This window comes from Doryrhamphus excisus, linkage group LG4 (genome assembly GCF_037039965.1).
Source record: "Doryrhamphus excisus strain RoL-2023G ecotype Guam linkage group LG4, RoL_Dexc_Guam_v1.1, whole genome shotgun sequence".
NCBI lineage: Eukaryota > Metazoa > Chordata > Actinopteri > Syngnathiformes > Syngnathidae > Doryrhamphus > Doryrhamphus excisus.
In genome coordinates this window covers 10191091-10209989 of record NC_136360.1, presented here as the reverse complement: position 1 = coordinate 10209989, position 18899 = coordinate 10191091, and the positions used below count along the sequence as shown (strand labels likewise).

Sequence of the window (18899 nt, the reverse complement as noted above, 5' to 3'; positions counted from 1 at the left end):
ATTCTTCAGGAAGTTTTGGTAGCGTGTGGTGTGGAATTGTGACAGCAGAATTCATGGTTCCATTTATCACAGCAAGTCTTCCAGGTCCTGAAGCACCAAAACAGCCAGAGACCATCACACTACCACCATCATATCTTACTGTTGGTATGGTGTTCTTTTTCTGACATGAGGCGTTAGTTTTTGAGATGAGCCTTAATGTTCTTTATGTTCATCAGTGGTATTTGTCTTGGAACTCTGCCATGCAGACCATTTTTAACCAGTGTCTTTCTTATGGTGGACTCATGAACACTGAAAGTGAGGCCTGCAGTTCTTTGGATGTTGTTGTGGGGTCTTTTGTGACCCCTTGGATGAGTTGTTGCTGCACTCTTGTGGTAATTTTCATCACTGTTCCACGTCTTTGCCATATTTGAATAATGGCTCTCACTGTGGTTTGCTTGAGTCCAAAAAGCTAGAAATGGCTTTATAACCTTATCAAGACTCTCAATTAATCTCAGTTATGTTTTAACTCAGCGGCCATGTTGGTTTTGATTTTTTTTTCTCCATCATAACAACTTTCATTTAAATGCTGCATTTTGTGTTCACATGCATTTTCATTGGCTAATATTTACCTTTGCTTGATAATCTGAAATATTTAAGTGTGACAAACTAAGAAAAATAAATGAGGAAAGGGTCAAACACTTTTTCACAGCCCTGTATATTTGCATCCTAATATAGCATGGTATCACCCTCCTCCTCCTCTGTGCTGATGGTTTAAATGTCCTGTTGTGTTCCAAATCCTGGTGGGCGCAAAATAGTGGGAAGATGGCAGATGAGTGCCAAAAAACTGCAAATTCATTTGTGTGTGCGTGCGCATAAACCTTCCTCACCTGCAGTGGTGCCTTCCAGCAGAGGAGATAAAACATGTAACCTCACTACAACAACAACAACCATGACTCTTATGATCTGGGCTCTCCTTGACGACCGTAACATGGCAACAACAGCTCACCGTGCAGTAATCTATCTATGAGTCTTCTTCTGCTTGCTTTTTGATGCTGAGGTTCCCTGCTCTCCATTGCCAACAGCATGACTCACCAGCAAGGTCAGGTCTTCCTCTCTAATGATTCAACAGCATTACTACTATACATCCACTAGCTGTAAGTGAGATGATGAACAAGGTGATGAACAAAGGGGGTGGGGGGAAAGCATTTTATTGACTGCAAGTATCACTACTGTTTATTTACACATCCTTGTACAAAATAGGAATTACAAGCTTGTCATCACACTCACTCCTAACCAAACATCCAGCTAGCTGAGTTAGCCTGTTAATCACTGCCATCATCCCAGTCACAGCGCCCCCAGGTCGTGGCAGGACCGGGACTTCTGCCTCAGGAACTTGCCCACATCCCGCTCACGCTGGTACCGGGGAACGAGGCTGGACAGGAAACGCTTGGCCCGTGAAGTGATGCTTTCTCGTTGGCCGCCTCCGCTCATATCTTCCGGGCTGGTCCCCGGGGCCCATGGGGGCTGGCCCCGCGCTAACCGTACAGCACACTCCAGGAGCTCCTGGGTGCGGTGGTCCAGAGAGGCTGAAATCTCTAAGTACAGACAGTTGAAGAGAGCAGCGCTCGACATGGCCTCTGAGGGAAGACAAGGAAAAAGTAAAGTAACATTTGTAACAGCCATATTGCTGCAAGAGTAAATTCCTAGCATGAGAGCGAAAAATCTTTTTTTAAAGAAAAAAAGTTATGGGAATATATATTACATATATTACAATAGTAAAGTCAGAAAAATCACTTCATGAATTTATTTTTGTACCATTGCATCTTTTTTTTACTCATAATTTTCTCAGTTTTTCCTCATTCGCTGAGTATCTTTTCCATAATAACAAAGCGTCATGCCATGGTAATGACAGAGAAAATAATAACTAACAATGCCAAAAAATACCTGAATGTCTTTAAAAAGCCTTGTAGTGAACCAACATGAACTGTTTACATGTATGTTCTGATAAAACTGCCTCTATATTCATCACTGCCTTTTAAATGTCTATCTTTACCTTGGGAGGTCACCTCACGGGAGCGGACCAGGTCGCTCTTGTTGCCCACCAGGATGATGGGGGTTTGTGGCTGGGTCTCTCGCAAGAGGAGGCGAAGCTGAGCTGTGCGGTGGAAACTACGTCGATCAGTCACAGAGAACACCAGAACGCACACCTCGCACTGCAGTGCAGACAGGTCCTGGCAACACATACATTATAGATGCTTAAAAATGTATTACAGAACAATCCTAAACGTGACTATTTGATCTAATACTGTATTCCGGTTTCCTCCCACATTCCAAAAACATTAATTTGTTAATTGGCCACTCCAAATTGTCCATAGATATGAATGTGAGTGTAAATGGTTGCTTGTCTATAGTATGTGCCCTGTGATTGGCTGGCGACCAGTCCAGAGTGTACCCCGCCTCTCGCCCGAAGACAGCTGGGATAGGCTCCAGCACGCCCGCGACCCTCGTGAGGATAAGCGGTAGAAAATGAATGAATGAATAACTGTATTCCAACCTCTAGCTTGTAGTTGCAGCTTCACCTAGTGGACCTGTGTGATCACTGCAACACTTGCCCCAATGCAACAAGTGGTCATTTACTTTGTTACTCGAATTTCCACCAAAATAATTTTTTTTACCCGCCACATGCCACCCCGCAATTGGTAGTTCATCGTTTTTTGTGTGTCAACCAACCTTCAAAAATATATAGCCTCCGTGGCAGAAGTAATGCACACAAGAAGTGCCCTTGTACCACATCTACTTGAATTCTCAGTGACACACACTCACTGTTTCCAAGCCAAAGAGATTTGAAACAAACATTAATTGTAGTAATTGTAATAATTACATTCAAATTAAAACAACCGGTTACTCGTGAAGACTACATTGCGATCAACACATTTTCATAAATGAATGCCAATGAACACCACCATAAAAACAACAGCGATCGTGTCTGTTTGTGTTGCCACACTCCCACAGGAATTGGACACGTCAATGCAGTCATTTTGCACATCTGTGGGTAGCACACACACACCTCTGAATGGTGCCTGAGGGGAAAGAGGAGACAGTGCAAAACAAAGCAGTAATGAGCACATTCATTCTCTCCTGGTCGTCATGACGTCTTTGGGAGCTAGACGATTGTTTTTGTTTTTTTTCCAATCACAATGGAATCAGAATGAAGGACACACAATAACGTGTTCACATGCTAATATGCTACTTGTATCTTCTATCTATATTAAAGTAGTTCAAGGTTCAAAGGTTGTCCACACACATTTGGTGGAAATGGATGGAGAAGATGGTTGATGACACAGCGCCTCTGCTGGTCGCAGCCATGTAGTGCACTCCATATTAATGCTTAGATTCAGTTACCCGCTAAGCCTCCTATGGTTGCAAAAGCAGTCTAATTAGCGGCAGGTCAAAAGATATGGGCCGCCTGATGTACACTTCTATGCATTTTTTGTATTAAATGCCACCAGATGGAAGTAGCTGCATTTGAAGAATTATCAGTATCCAGCAACTTTATCTACCTCTGCATGTGCTTTAAAATGTTGGTATGTCTCCTGAGCTGTTGGTGTGAAACTCAAATGTGTCACACACTGTCCCTTTGTTTACAATGAACTCATCATAAGTCTTGATGTTGGCCAAACAGCCTGCTCTTTATCATTATTACAACATCGGTTCTGCTGTGTTGTGCAATATACCTGATAATGAAGGGACATGTGGTCAAAAAAATAATTTTTTACCACAGGTTTTTCACACTGTCAGAGATACAAAAATCTCCAAACAGTGAAACACAAATAATCAAAACCGCTGTGTAATAAAAATAAAATAAAGTAAAAGTAAAAAGGTGTTTGCATACTGCCTTGTATGGGTATTGCTATACGTATGTACTATTTAAGTAATTATATGCTCAACGTGACATGTGCTGAACCCCTCTTTTATATTGCAGTAAAAGCCATTTCCTGTTCTAAGGTTATCGTCACACAATTGCTTTTTGCAACTAATGGTATCCTTCTGTAATGACTTCACCAATAAAAAGACCCCAAAAAGCTAATTTTTACAGAAAATTGTTGAACTCCAACTTTTCGCCTCTTTGGAGGCATTTGGAAGTTCTACTGTATGTTTGTGGTTGTGTGGACGGAAGCAATGTCTCACATGTCTCCAGCTGTCGTAGATAATGATGGCGCTCTCCTCGTCGTCCACAATGACAGCGTGCATGTGACCTTCCCCTGAGGACAGGGGCAGCAGCAATTAGCCTTTCTAGCCCACAAAAAATAACAATGCTAATACCACTCAAACATCTTTGTACCGTCAGAATCCACTGACGCCATCCTGTCCACATCTCCTGCCAGGGCGAAGGCCAGAGATGACTTCCCCACGCCGTTCTGCCCCAGGAGGGCGATCCTCAAAGGGCCATCGGGCCTGTCCTCCAGTGTCACCGTCGGCGTGTCAACCAAGGCAGGGCTGAAGCGGATCGGGGAAGCTGACGGTCCAGCGGCATCCAAGGACCAATCGCAGTCATCGTGGACAGCCTCTTCCCGCCTGAGCTGGTGCTTGATTGGCAACGGGGTGCTTCCCCTGCGAATGGCTGGCGTGCTGGACAGGGTCATGGTGTCACACTGGAGGAGACGAGAACATTGACGTACATGAGAACAAGGTGAGACGGACTAAGGCTAAACTCAACGGTAGGAGACTTAGAATTATTCATATTTAAGAAAGTTAAAAGTGACATTTGTGCACAATTATTAGAAAGTTCAATGAAAAAGCAATATCCCCCATCTCTTCTTCTTCATTTCACCTGTTCAATGTTGCCATATTGTAGCATTTGGCAACTCTTTAGAGGGGTCCCACGATGGCGTATTTAAAGTATCTGCCTGTAGTGCTTTAATAAGCCCTACTGGGGGCTTGCCATGTTGTGTGTCTGTTGCTTTAATGCAAGTGAGTTGTGTTTGTCCATACCTGTCTCCAGTGATTGGCTCCAAGAAGCACAATAATACACCTTTGACATATGTGGTCGTCCCTCGCTACATCGTGGTTCCAACATTGTGCGCTCACTCTATTGTTTTAACAATATTCATTCATTAAATATAGCTGTTTTGTGGTTGAATATGGTCTATTATTAGTAGAAAATGCATATCTAAGTAAATTGGATGTATTCATGGCTTAAATTAAACATTTTCAAGCATAACAATGGCTAAATGAACAAAAATACAAATATGGGCTTTCAAAAGACGTGATATGAAGTGTAACATGTGTGACAACATCTGTTGTTTGTCTGTTTCTGCCCTGCGATTGGTGGGTGACCAGTACTGGGTGTACACTACCTCTCGCTCAATTCATCTGGGATAGGCTCCCTGCAACCTGAGTGAGTACAAGTTGTAGAGAAGATAAATGAATTCATTTAGTAAGTGCTACGGGGGTCTTCCATAGTTTTGTGTGTATGTAGCTTTAATGCTAATGAGCTGTGCTTGTGTTTAGGACAGAGTGTATGTCTCCAAGCACTTTGTGCAATTAATGCGCTTATTTACCTGTGATGTGCAGTGAAGTTCATGCCTGGTAAGGCACATCCGCACATCCCTGCCACACACATCACCAAGCCTGCTTGACTGACTGGCATTTAAGATTTGTAGCAAAGCCTCTTTTCGATTTCAACTCATGCTGTGTTTGCTTATTTGCTGCAGAGAAAAAGATCAAACTTACAACTCCCACGTCTGTAGCTGACTCAGAATTGATGGTTATTTTAAGATGTGTAGCAAAGCCTACTTCTTTGTGTGGGGGGGTTTCCACAAAGTTCTGCGAAGTGGTGGGCGTATACATGGGGAGGGCTCATCTAGCAAGAGATGTGCTATCATGTTCATAAAGAAGGAGGTATTTCCTTCATGACATCTTGCTAAGCTGCAGCTTCAAAAGCCAGCATTTGAGTGGCTTTTCTCTCAAAAGTGGAGTGAAGAAGATGTTAGATTTTTCTCATATTTGGACACATATGACATGTAGAAAACCTGATATCCTGAGACCACACTCTCCTTTATTTACCCAACTGCTTCAATCAAATACTGGTAAGCATTCACGTTTATATCACTTTTCAATCATTGCATCACCAGAGAGTAACTAACAATAATTTTATGACTCTTCCAAGTGTCTTTATGGCAGCCTCTGGTGGACAAACGTCGGGCTATAACATCAATTTACTGAATTATCTAGGAATGTAAACCATAACATTCATATAGTGTAATATTGATTGATTGACTAAATAGAGCCATACCTTGACCGGGTCCTCATCACTTCTGATTCCGTCTTCGGGCACATCTGTCGGCATCTGCACACTGAGACACGACGGGGATGAGGAGGGTGAGGAGGAGGAAAGAGGACGACAAAACAAACCACTACATCCTCCACCGAACCCACTCACGTTGATCGCCTGAGCGCGTGCAAGGCAGCGATCCCTCCTCACCTGTCAGGCGGCTCTCTGCCTCTACCACGCGATAAGATTTCTCTATCACTCTCTCTCTAACTCTATCTCTCTCACTTCACCGTGCGTCTTAGCCCGCCTCTTTTTCCCACTCTATCTGCAAAAAGTCTCAAATTCCCTGCTTTAAATGAGCATATATTGCTGACTTTAGCGACTGCTCATGCGTTAGCAAATGACACAAAAGCAACACACAATTCTCAAATGTGTCAAAAGGGGATATTTAGTTGAGATTTTTCCATAAATTGGGAGCAACGCATGAGCTTCCGCTAGGGGGCAGGAAAGGACAAATCCTCTATGCACAGTGAAGGGGTGCAGTCCAACAATGTTTGGGCTTTGACTAGTAATCTCGGCTTTATGGGGATCTCACACACGAATAAAAAATGAAAAATGAAACAAACATAGCACAAGTAATCGTTTATAAAGTCAAATATTACCGTAGGCAGGGGAAGACAAATATTATGTGAGAGAATGGAGTTGTAGAATTATGTAAGTAGAACAAAATAGGGATATTATGTAGATAAAGTTGCAGTGTTATAGGAAACATATTACAGATTTTGTGATAATTGATTCAATATTATTATAACTAATTATTATAACAGTTGTAATATTACAAAACCATTAAAAAATCACATTAAAAAACCAATAATCAGAGAATTAAGTCTGAATATTGCTGGAAGAAAGTTGAAAAATCATATTTAAAAATGTATGTGTAATTCACAGGAATCAAGTTATAGTACTATGAAAAAATAGTTATTTGGAATATAGAAAAATATAATTTGGAATATTTAATAATTATTATTATTTGGAATATTATTTTAAAGAATTAAGTCAGAATGTTGCTTGACAAAGTCGTACAATTATATTAAAAACGTATGTGTAATTTATGGGAATAGTACAATATTACTAATATTATAATATTTATATAAATATTAATACTATTAATATAAGTATAATATACATACTATACTAATATTACAAGAAAATAGTCATAACATGCAACACATTTTGTTAACACAAAGTTGTTATCACAAGTTGTGTTATGTTATATTTTATGAGAATAAAGTCAGAATATATCAAGAATACTGGAGTAATATTACATTTTAAAACTACACCAGCAGGCATATGTTTGATTCCCAGCCAGTAGGAGCAGCCTGTGTAAAAAAGAAAAGAAAACTAAAGAAAAAAACTAAGCCTATAACATTCATATGATTGACTTGAGGCAATCCCTGACAGGGAAAAGCCAAAAGTTGGGGGGTGCGGGGTTCATTTAAAAAATTGTCATTTATGGCACTGAAGTAAATAAATAATTGGACTTGTGTCATTCACTGTGTGGCGAACCCCACACAGCTTAGACAGCTTGGAAAATGCAATATTTTTTCTAAAAATCTATTAAAACCACGTATAGACTCCCATTGGGTATGGTTTGACGGTCTCTTTGGGAGCTCAGGTGTGCTTTGTGGGGGATTGACTCATACCTAAATGGACCTCCTGTTATCTGGGTCTTCCAGATCTAACACTCACAACCCCTCTGTGTCCACATGTGACCTTTATGGCTGTCAGACCCGTTTCTCCTTTCTGTCCACCTCTTTTCTAATCCAGGGGGCATATTTGGGCATGTTCCCAGTCAGAATGCAAGTGTGGCCACGAGTGCTGCACCCCCTCCCACACACACAAAGACACAATAGACTCCGGCAGTGAGCTGCCAGGCCGCTATTATAACCCTAATCCTGCGTCTATTCTACCGGCCAGAGAGAGAGCGAGAGACCCACAGAGAGGGAGGCAGAGCTGAAGATGAGGTCATCCCATGCGGGGTCACTGGCTCCCCCCAATAGAGGGCCACAGATAAAGGCTGCAGGGCAGGATGGAGAGAATAGGCCTGGATGGCTGCACAAGACTGACAGATGCTCAGAGAGCTGAATGGAAAGCTACAAAATGACACCATAGACGGCCACAGCACAGGGGACAATGCATCAGGGCCATTGTGTGTTCTATAGTTAATACAGAGCAGTGGTGCGACAGTGGAACCTGTTTAAGTTGGCCCTGCTGAAGTCAATGTCGAAAACCGCGCTTTGACATAAATGGGTTCCTCTCTATTTCCAAATCGTTGCAATTGTCTTTTATTCGCAAAAGGGTTTGGAGCGTGGCGGCTCTATGACATTCTTTTCATTGGTCAATGGGACTGTTTGGGATTGAGCTCTCGGAACTCTGCCTAGCAACAAGTAGCCATGCAAACATGTGCACAAGTTTTGAGGCACTGGCTTTGCTGTAATAGCAAAATGGAGGAAACAAACAATATCCAACCACAACACAACAATGAGATATGATATTTAGTTTAGTCTTAGAACTTTGAACCTTGCAAAAGTATTGATCTACTGTACTTTTCTTTTTACCTTTGCCTTAATATGCCTTCATAATAGCGCCTCATTTCTGTTGTGAAGGTTTCTGCTTGTCCAAACATTTTTGTGCTGTTTTTTTTCAATACATTACCTCACTACATCGTGGTTCGAACATCGCTCCCTCGCTCAATCATGTTTTTAAAACATTTTTTAACCATCCATCCATCCATCCATCCATCCATCCATCCGTTGTATGTAGTATTCTGGTCACTAGGCGTCAGTAATGTTATACTGATGACTTACATTACATTATCCTAACAGTACATGGAGCCAGCCATGGCATGTCTGACATGATAAAGTAAAAAAAAAATCCTCCCATTTTGTGTGACTCTAGTAGTGTTATTTTATGTCTACATGGCTCCAATCATGGTAAAAACATATTTAGAAAGTCATAAACATTTTTTCTATGGTTTAACTATGAAAATATTCTGTTTATTAATATTTAATCCTCCTTCATTTCTTTTATAGTGGTTGTGTCTGGAACCTATTAACCGCAATAAACGAGGGATGACTGTATGTGGGAAGGAGTCAGTGAGTTGCTGCAGTGTAGTGTTGATTTCATATATAAACAGAGTCAGAGTATGGTAAAGTCTGTCAAGTTTATTTCATGTGAAACCACACTACAGTAGGAGCGGGAACCCTTCCTAATGGCCATCATTATTATTTTGTTTTTGTTATATTCATTTTAAATACTTAAATACTACAAAAAAAAAATCTTAATTTGGGTCAGCTTGTCCTGTAAGAAAGTCAAATGCACACTAATGGGATAAAATTGAATGAATTAGAGTGAGTACAGAGTTAAACAATGAATAAATACTGAATAAATAAATGAATAAATACACCCAAAACAAAATAAATAGCTCTAATGCATAAACCCTGGCAACGCCTTCATGGGACAATTAAGAGGGGTGTCGCCATGAATTGATTGTCTCCCTGCAATATTACTTATGATAATGATGATGATGATGTAGCCCACAGCAGTGCCACATTCAGGCTTTCGGAATAGCTTAGAAGTGGACTCCAGCACACACAGCACACTCTGCTGTGATGGGGTTCCCCTCGTCTTTATAGTACAGCACACCTCAAATAGCAGTTCTTTGTATGTTCAAACCCACAAGCAAACAGCAGAACTCAAAGGTGCCATTTCCAGTTAGCACAAAATAGATCTTTTTTTTGTTGTTGCATAAAAACAAGCACAATTGACCCACTATTCATGGAAGATTGGCCATCATCCTTGTACATTCTTCAATGTGCTGTGATTCATCTTACAAAAGAAATAACAAGTCCTGGTGAGCTGTGAACACTTTGGTAGGCAACTGTGAAATATTAGCTGGCGAACAACAGCTTGGATGCTGTGGATATACAGTATATATATATACACTGTATATATGTCGTCCAAACTACTGCACTACTCACATCTCTGCAGCTTTTAGCAGCCTTTTGTACAGTATTTAAAAAAATAATAACTACATTTTCCAGCCTCAGTCTTTGGAAACTCTATTATTATTACTGCATTGATTAATTGCTCAGCAGTGTTAAGACAAAATAAAACCATTTCACTTACCACTATATGGACAAAAGCATTCTGGAGTGAATTTCCTTATCCAGAAGAATGATGGGGAACAGTCATGTTGGAAGAATTGTCTCAAATGTTTTGCTAATGTGCATAATTACAATATTATAATCTAGCCGAACCACTGATTGGTTAAGTGTTGCGTCCCAAGACTTTTGCTCATATAATGTATACCCCCCCCCTTTCGAGCAAGTGCAACGATCATTCACAGTGTATGTAGTCCAAAAAGCAGCCTAGAGCTGAGTTCAACCCAACTGAAATCAACAGTCCATTTTGCTCTCATCATGTGTTTTCCACTCAAAGGAAGAAGTCGGATGGCGGTGAAGGCGGACTGCCGCCGCGGCCTGTCGGGGCCTCGCCGGCGCCGTGGTTGTTATTGAGGAGCTTCTCGTACCGGGCCTTGTAAGCGTCTCGCTCCCTCAGCACCCGAGTCAGCTCACACTGTAGCTGTTCCAACTGAGGAAGTGAAAGAAAAAGTTATACAAAGGTGAGGTTTCAATGATTGTGTAAGAGTAATATGTGTTTATGAGCACCACAGTCTATCACATGTCTCATTTGCTCCACTTTTGAGAGAAGTTGCTTGTTTTTAATGACGTCATGAACCGAAAACACCCTTCTTCAGGCTTCACTACACATCTTAAAATGCAGCCAGGAGCACTGCTGACTAGCCATCAGTCACCTATGGATGCGGGAGCTGTAAGCTTGTTGATTATGTTTTTCTACAGCAAAAAGTTCACTAGCTGTCAAAATGTAGCTCACATAGCTATGCTAGTGTTGATAAAAAGCAGATATATCCAAATATCGATATTATCAATAGCAGGATAGTATTGGATCAAAATTAGTATGATAAGTGATATGTTTAATTTCTCCTCTATGTTTATGCACATAAATATTAGTGTTTTTGTTGTGTTGTTCAAATATATTGTTTTATTGTTTACAAACTCAGGACTAATATAGCTCATAAGCATTGAATATACAGACACGTATGACAGCATTGTCCCAGTATGGATAACTAAAAGTGCTTTTAAAACTACACTAAACTAAATACCAGCATCAAGGCGAGATTTTCCATAAGACTAATAAAAACACATCAATAGGTGACCTTTGACCTCTTAAATCCTACACCATGTCAAAATGGTCCTCCTTTTCACTTCTTCCAATACTTGTTGCATTTATTTCTTCGTCAATATTGTTTTTGATATTTGAGTGCTATGAAAGTTGTTGCTCTAAAACTCCTATTGCAAACATCCTATTCTTCTAAATAATAGAATAAATAAATAATAAATATAATATAAATAATAATGTGTGTCCACGATCACAGGCGAGAAACGGAAGTCTGTGTCGTGTCAATGTAAAACAATGGCTTAGACCGAAGCTTCAGTCTTATGAAACAAAGTTCTGAACAGAAAAAGGTAAGACAAAATTTGTATGCATCGCTTCGTAATATGACTGTTTTGATTCATGTCCAGTGGGTTTTAAGTGTAGGAGGAATGCATTTTGCACCGTTCGGAACAGCTAACGTTAGCTTTCATGCTAGGTCGTATTAGTCGCAGTTAGGATTTATGGCATTATTAATGACTGTTCCCTTCGATATTTAAATACTTTGTCTGAATCGTCTTCTGTTTTTGTGTAGTTGTTTTTGCTGAGCTTTTAGGGAGTTGCGTTTTAGTGAATTGCATCAAATTGCAGGGTTGTCCAAAGTCCGGCTCGCAGGCTATTCCTGGTTGTGTTTTTTTTCTTGGTGCACAAGTTGACAAAGAAATATGAAATAAATGACATGAAAAGAAAACCAAAAGGGAGAATGTTTAAATACTCCAGGATATCTCATTACTATATTTACTTTGTCATCTATTGCAGTGTGCCACTGTACAATGGCACATTAGTGTGCTGTGGGAAATTATCCAATTTATCTTAACTGGTTTTAGTTATTCACTTACCACAAATAATGTATCTTTGATCATCTATCCTAGCGACATATGGTGGCAGGCAGAACTCGAGCTGGCCAATACATTGAAATAAAAAAAAGCACGATATCAAAAACAAGCCTATTGTTATCGATATATTGATATATCGAGCATATCAATATAGAGTGGATTTGATGGAAGGTCTCATGTTTCAAGATGGCACAGCTGGCGCCGCCTGAGTGCCAAGCCAGTTAATGCAGCTCTGTGTCTTCTGCTGCGTTTTTAGTGTTTAATAGTTTTTTGTGCAATGCCGACCCCTTAAGCATGTCTGCAGCTATGGATGTTCATCTTGTTACGTTTGTAGTTTGCTCTTTGCTCCATTGTTTCCACCTGGGAGCAGCTGTTAGCTTTGAGCACCCTTTTGCTGTGCATGGTGATCGTAGATCCCTGTGGCGATGTGCGCATAGTGGGAGTGAACAGCAAAAAAGACGATATCAAGGTTGCTGGACATAGACGGTATCAACCATGTTTGCTGTCTGTCGTCATGGGGAACGTGAGATGGAAGTGCTCACGGCGCTAACCCAAGAGACTACCAGAGAGACTACCGTGAGCTGAGTGGGATTGCACTGAAGATTGAACAGTATATTTAATATTTATGTATTATATTTAATATTTATTTTAAACTAATATACTATTTTAGTTCAGCGGCTATTGTTCTACAAGATTATTTACATTTAACATTTTATTGTCTGCATGTAAAACTATAATTATGGCAATAAAATGTATTTTGTTCATATTCGTAGGTGTAGGTTGAAGGGATTAATTGGGTTTAATTAATTTTCTATGGCAAAAATTGCTTCGGTATTCGTGCATTTCAGTTTTTGTCTGACCTTTTGGGACAAATTAATAACCAAGCTACTACATATATGGCAATGGTTGGAAATTGTTAAAAAAAAAGCACCTCTGGTCAGGATTAGGATAGGGGTTTATAATTTTCACACCTTCATTAAAACCTCCTCCCAAAACAAACGAATCGTATTGAAACAGCAGCACACAAATCGATGATTAATCAGTCATCCAATTAATCAACAACTATTTAGGTATTTGATTTATAATTTTTTCATTTAAACATAGAAATGTCATCTGATTTCAGCCTCTCAAATTTAAACATATGTACATTTCTTTAAAAACCTGTGTGTTTTAGGCAAAACAAGACATTCACTCACATCAGCTTAGACTTTGGAAAACAGTGATCAAAGTGTTTGGCAACCAAACCAAACACTGTTTGTGTTTGGTTCATCTAGTTAATTGGCTAAAAACATAAATGTAAATAATTCCATCCTTAAAACACATTATTATAACCCCACTCAAATTCTGTTGGAGCCTAGGCATGGGCACCATGTATCTACCTGTTGCGTCAGCACGTGCTTCTCCGATTCCAGGGCATGGCGATGCTGCAAGCGCTTGTAGCGGCAGGATTGGGCATAGCCGCGGTTCTTGAGGGTGCGTCGCTTCTGCTTTAGGCGCACCACCTCATCTTTGCTGACGCCCCGCAGGTGGCGGTTGAGCTCACGGACCGACAGGCTCACCAGCTGCTCGTCGGAGAAGCGCTCGTTCGCGCCACACTGCGAACAGATGGAGAATATGTTGTTTATTCAGTGCTACACATGCTAGTGATGATTGCCACTGCATATATTTATACTATGGCGAGTGTTATCGTGGCTTGTCGGAGGAAACATTTGAGCAGCACATGGCCATAATCTGTCACGTAATCGGACTAAGTGTGGGTGACAGTTATCAGGATTATGCAAGGCAATAATAGCAGATATTATTATAAGCTTGCACTGCGCTCCACATAGAGCTCTCAAAGATCCACCCAGACATCTCCATCAACAAGTACTCTGAAATGTAATACCTGAATGCTGTGTGCACACAATAGAGCACATTCTGTGAAAGGCAGCATTTTATTTTGCATGATTAACTTCAACCAATAAGTCCACGACTTCATATCAGGCTTTCATTTCCAATTTATCCACACATAATTTACTGCATTGCTCTGCCTAAATTGAATTTTAAAGGCTCTCCTAATGCACAACTGACTTTTTTTATGATCTTCTAACAGTAATATATCCCCAGAGCCTGTTTATGAGCAGCAAACATAACAAAAATCTATCATCTTCCTGACTTGTTTGCTCTTTTGAGAGAAGAGGCACTGAAGTGGAGAGATAGCTTTGTAAAAAAAAAAAAAATCAAGCTTGATTATGTGAGTGTGACGAAATATTGTTCTGGCAAAGTAATGTGATGTTTAACCTGACAATGTGATTATAAATGTGCCTTTGCAGCATAGTTGGATCAGGACTTATGAATATGTAATGAGTGTCTCACAATAATACGACCCACGGGCAGCACAAAAGATAGGGATGTCCCCAATCTGACATTGATATCTCTCTATCAGCCAAAAAATTATATTTTCCCACATCTAAAATCTACAATATTAATATTCCAATACAAGCAGTTTATTCCAGACTTTACTCCAGTATTTCTATCCAGGAACCCTGGGGCAATGCATAGACCATGTGATCACCTCACTAGTACTAGTAATAGGAAACAAGGGAAAAATGACCAAATGGCAGCACCCTTCACCAATGTCTGAAAAGGATGTCACAGCCGACAGCAACACCAGCCATATGCAACAAGTCCACGGCGGTGGCACATAACTGGGGAAGGTCAACACAGCATGAGGATCTTCACAAGACCACAGATGTGACAAACAAATCTCCTGCCCCCACCCCAAACAACCACATCATCTGAACCATACATCATAAAAAAAGTCTTTTTTTATCCCTAATGTTGCTTACTTTTGTTCACTTTTGAGCAGTATCACTTGATCAAGCATTTTCTAACTTTCCACAAAATAAGCAAGTAAAATTGGATGTATGGATTACATTGTTAAGAAAGAAATCACACAACGTACTACCACGTCATTCACACGTCGACTACTGAGCGCACTAAATTCCCCGCAGCACTGATTGGCCAAGCAATGTCACATAACTGACTCATCGAAACCGTGAAGAACCACTGCAATAGCATCACCACACCACATATCGTGCAATATGACACATCAGACGTTCAGGGACAGAAATAGTTTGAGACTATTAACAGCTCCTAATACCTGACTGACTTGTGGGTGATGATGATGGTGATGGCCGCCATGCATGGGATGGAGAAGGTGATGCTGATGATGGTGGTGATGCTGGTGGGGGACGAGGCGGCCCTGAGGGCTTAGGGGTTGTGGATAGGGAGCAGAGGTGGCAGTGCCGTTAGGCAGCGAGGGGGTGTTTGAGGATAGAAACACGAGTGGGCGGTGGCACATGTCTGTCCCCTTGGCGCAGGACACGTCGGCGCCGCTGTCGCTTCCCGAGTCTCCCAGGTTGCTGCTTGAACTCTGAGAAAGACCTGGAAACTGAGGGGATGGAGGAATGGAAGCTAAAGATGGCGTATGACAGAAGATTAATGATGGACTAGAGAAACAAGAAGTACCTGTGAGGTGACTGCAGCGGCAGCCGTGTTCAGCAAAGCCTCCACGGCGTCCTCACAGCCTATGAAACCATTGACTGGCGCCCTCTCTCTGTCACCACTCCCACCCAGCGTGCCGAGCAGTGTAGCGGGCCCCGTGACTTCCCCTCCAAACTGTTGCTGCAGCGCAGCAAACCAGATGAGATCCTCCAGTGAGGCCGGGGTGGGACCCTGAGCCCCGCTGTGCGCCGGGCTTACATCTGTGTTCCCCTGAGAGCCGGAGCTGACACCTGACGTGAAGCTGTTGGAGATGGACAGCGGGAAGGAGATGGAGGAGGAGGATGAAGACAGGGAGGATGAGCCCGAAGGCGGAGGGTGGGCGTCGCTTAGCGTCGGCGAGGGCGGCAGTGAGTTGTAAGGGCTGGAGCTCAAACTGGAGTCCTGTGGAGGTTGGCTGGCGTACGGTGAGCTGGAGGGGTCATGGGGCAAGCCAGATTTGGGGAACACGCACTGAGTGGAGTGCGGAGGCGTGTCAGGTTTCACTTCGAACTTGAGGAGATCAAAGTCGTTGAGGTACTCCATGGCCAATGGGCTCGGGGGGAGGGAGGCAATGGGGAGGGAAGGTGAGGACATGGTGTCTTCTGCTGCTGCTTCCACAGGCTTTCTGCTACTGTCAGGAATGCTGGGAAATCCAACTTAGAGCCTCAGAGCGGCTCATAGACAGCAGCAGGGGGGATGACAGGGTTGACTGTAGAGCTTCCTCTTTTTTAAAGTCTGCTTCCTTCTGTCCTTGGCTTTGTGTTTCTAGTCCTGGAAGAAAGACGCAAGGCAGAGAATGGCATTAAAAGTTTGCCCTGGTCAAGACCGAGATACACTCCTCCTGCATGGGCCTGCTTTTGGAAATAGAGGAGGCCTTCATTGTCTTTGCTGTACAACAGTGAAAAGCGCTTAGTTTTTGCTAGTATTGATGATATAACACTATCATCAACAGCCGAAACTCATTAAAACTCATGCATTACTCAAGAAAATATGACATATATTTCACCCCGGAATAATAATAACAGTAATAATAATTAAAAAAAAATTCTGGCCAGGTTTCGTACAAGTAGCTTTTAAAATTATGGACTTATTGAAAATTGTAATGAATCCAACGAGCAGGATGTACGTTAGGCGATTCTGAACATATGATAATAAACAAATACAAAATAATAAACACATACAAAAGTTTATTGGCTTGGCTAATTCTGGCATATTGAATGACAGAAATGTTTATCAATATGCATTGGCTCTGTACGTAAATTAACTATCTAAAAAAAACATTGAAGAGTGGTGAAAGCATATCACTCCATCTAGGTCAATCCATTTAGTTATCCACTGAGTTAGATGCTCATTTACTGTACTCGTTTGTAAAGTTTTTACCACAGATATGTCTGATTGACTTAGAATTTCTCAGATCAACGCGCTCCACACAACACCCACGCCATGGAATTTGGGATACAGCTTTAGGGAACTGAGAAGCACGTGTGTAAAAAAACATGGCCGCCATCAAGCATGACGTATTTGCAGAGGCACAGGTGGGATTTGTCAACTCGTTGTCCATTTGTGTAATGATTATATAACTTTGATGATATCTGTATTAAATGTATGCTAGCATGTCCGCCACAACATTTTTACCACAACCCTTTGGGGGCACCCCCAATGTCCTTTATAGTTATCCAGCCATCCATTTTCTATACCGCTTATCCTCACTAGATTATAGTCGCAAAAAAATATTATGAAAGATATGTCGACGTGCAAGAACTCTGAGAGGGTTTAATCATTTTTGACACAAAGATTCACAAGTCTCCGAGGCTAAATCCAATTACGGTTAGACTAATCCAGAGTACATACTTTCAACAGGAACCCAACCACACTTTTAGAGGTGAAAACTATTTAATGAGCAAAATTATGCTAAATACATAGCTCCTCAATTGGGGGTTACAAGTAAATGGAAAAATATGCAATGAAAACAACAAAGTTATATTTTTGTATGTTTTATAAGACAAGTTCTTACCTGTCAGCCAATCTAGAATGTTTCAGCAGCATAGGGGGAAAGTTATTCCAGTGCTAATTACAGGCCTTCAGATAAAATTGTTGTGATTAAAATGAACATGTAATTAAAAAAAAACACCTTTGACTTGTGGCTCTGCAGTACACCTCATTAGTTTGACCCCCTACGGCTGGACAGGGAAGGAAAGCAAACAAGTGATGTGATGCACGGAGGGCTTGGTCTGGGTCTGGACCAGAACTACCATGACATACACACACGCCGGCAAAAAAAAAAAGTATGAACTTACCGTCAGTCATAGAGATGAAGGATGAGCGGTTGTCAACATCACACAGACACACACACACACACAAATAATGGACGCACTGACTGTGTGACTGACAGAGGAGTGTGTGAGTGTCGATATGTCACTGAGTGCCACTGCCCCCTTTCTTTCTTTCCCCACTGCTGCAAATCCCTGTTTGCAACAATCCACCCCCCCAACCCCCTTACCTCCACCACGCATGTCCCCTCACATGGTTTGCTGGCATGCATCCCCCCCACACTGTTTTTCTCACTCCCTCTGTCTAGCTCTCAACACACACACACAAATACACACACACAGTTTGCATCTACACCTTTATTGTATGTTCTTTTATGTCCCCCATGGGTTGTGGTCATAATGCTTTGAAAGACATGCAAGTGTCTAAAATGCGGCCTGGAGACCACCTCTTGTACATCTTCAAAGTAATGAAGTAATGTACAAAGTATATCAAGGTAGCAACCAGTATCCTTCAATTTTTGCATCCCTGTATGGAAGAACACACACTTTCATTACATGTTACAGTATGTACATATGGACCCAGGGGCGCTGTATGGGGGGCAAGTGAGGACAATTCAGGGCCTCACGGAAATAGGTAGATAAAAAAAAAATGGGGGGCAGAATTTCTGCGTGGCACACCTCATGTCTGTTCCATGTAACATACATATCTTTGGAGTATGT

The 18899-nt window shown here is 41.5% G+C and overlaps 2 protein-coding genes across 5 annotated transcripts; both read right to left on the bottom strand.

Annotated features, from left to right (window-relative positions):
- Positions 1-1179: 1179 nt before the first annotated feature.
- LOC131129579 (GTP-binding protein REM 2-like) lies at positions 1180-6702 on the bottom strand. Of its 3 annotated transcripts, none has more exons than XM_058073279.2 (6): positions 6464-6702; positions 6275-6335; positions 4322-4631; positions 4168-4241; positions 2033-2210; positions 1180-1616 (listed from the first exon to the last, which is right to left on the bottom strand). In XM_058073279.2, exons 2-6 carry the CDS (start codon positions 6326-6328, stop codon positions 1324-1326), a joined length of 909 nt encoding a protein of 302 aa, XP_057929262.2. In that variant the 5' UTR covers positions 6329-6335; positions 6464-6702; the 3' UTR covers positions 1180-1323. The 3 variants fall into 3 exon arrangements, with proteins under 3 accessions (XP_057929262.2, XP_057929260.2, XP_057929261.2); XM_058073277.2 differs by having other exon boundaries at positions 6422-6701; XM_058073278.2 differs by having other exon boundaries at positions 6431-6701.
- A 3547-nt stretch (positions 6703-10249) lies between these two features.
- Positions 10250-18351, bottom strand: nrl (neural retina leucine zipper). Of its 2 annotated transcripts, none has more exons than XM_058072292.2 (5): positions 18207-18351; positions 15895-16680; positions 15527-15817; positions 13764-13979; positions 10250-10906 (listed from the first exon to the last, which is right to left on the bottom strand). In XM_058072292.2, exons 2-5 carry the CDS (start codon positions 16501-16503, stop codon positions 10748-10750), a joined length of 1275 nt encoding a protein of 424 aa, XP_057928275.2. In that variant the 5' UTR covers positions 16504-16680; positions 18207-18351; the 3' UTR covers positions 10250-10747. The 2 variants fall into 2 exon arrangements, with proteins under 2 accessions (XP_057928275.2, XP_057928276.2); XM_058072293.2 differs by having other exon boundaries at positions 15536-15817.
- Between the last annotated feature and the right edge of the window lie 548 nt (positions 18352-18899).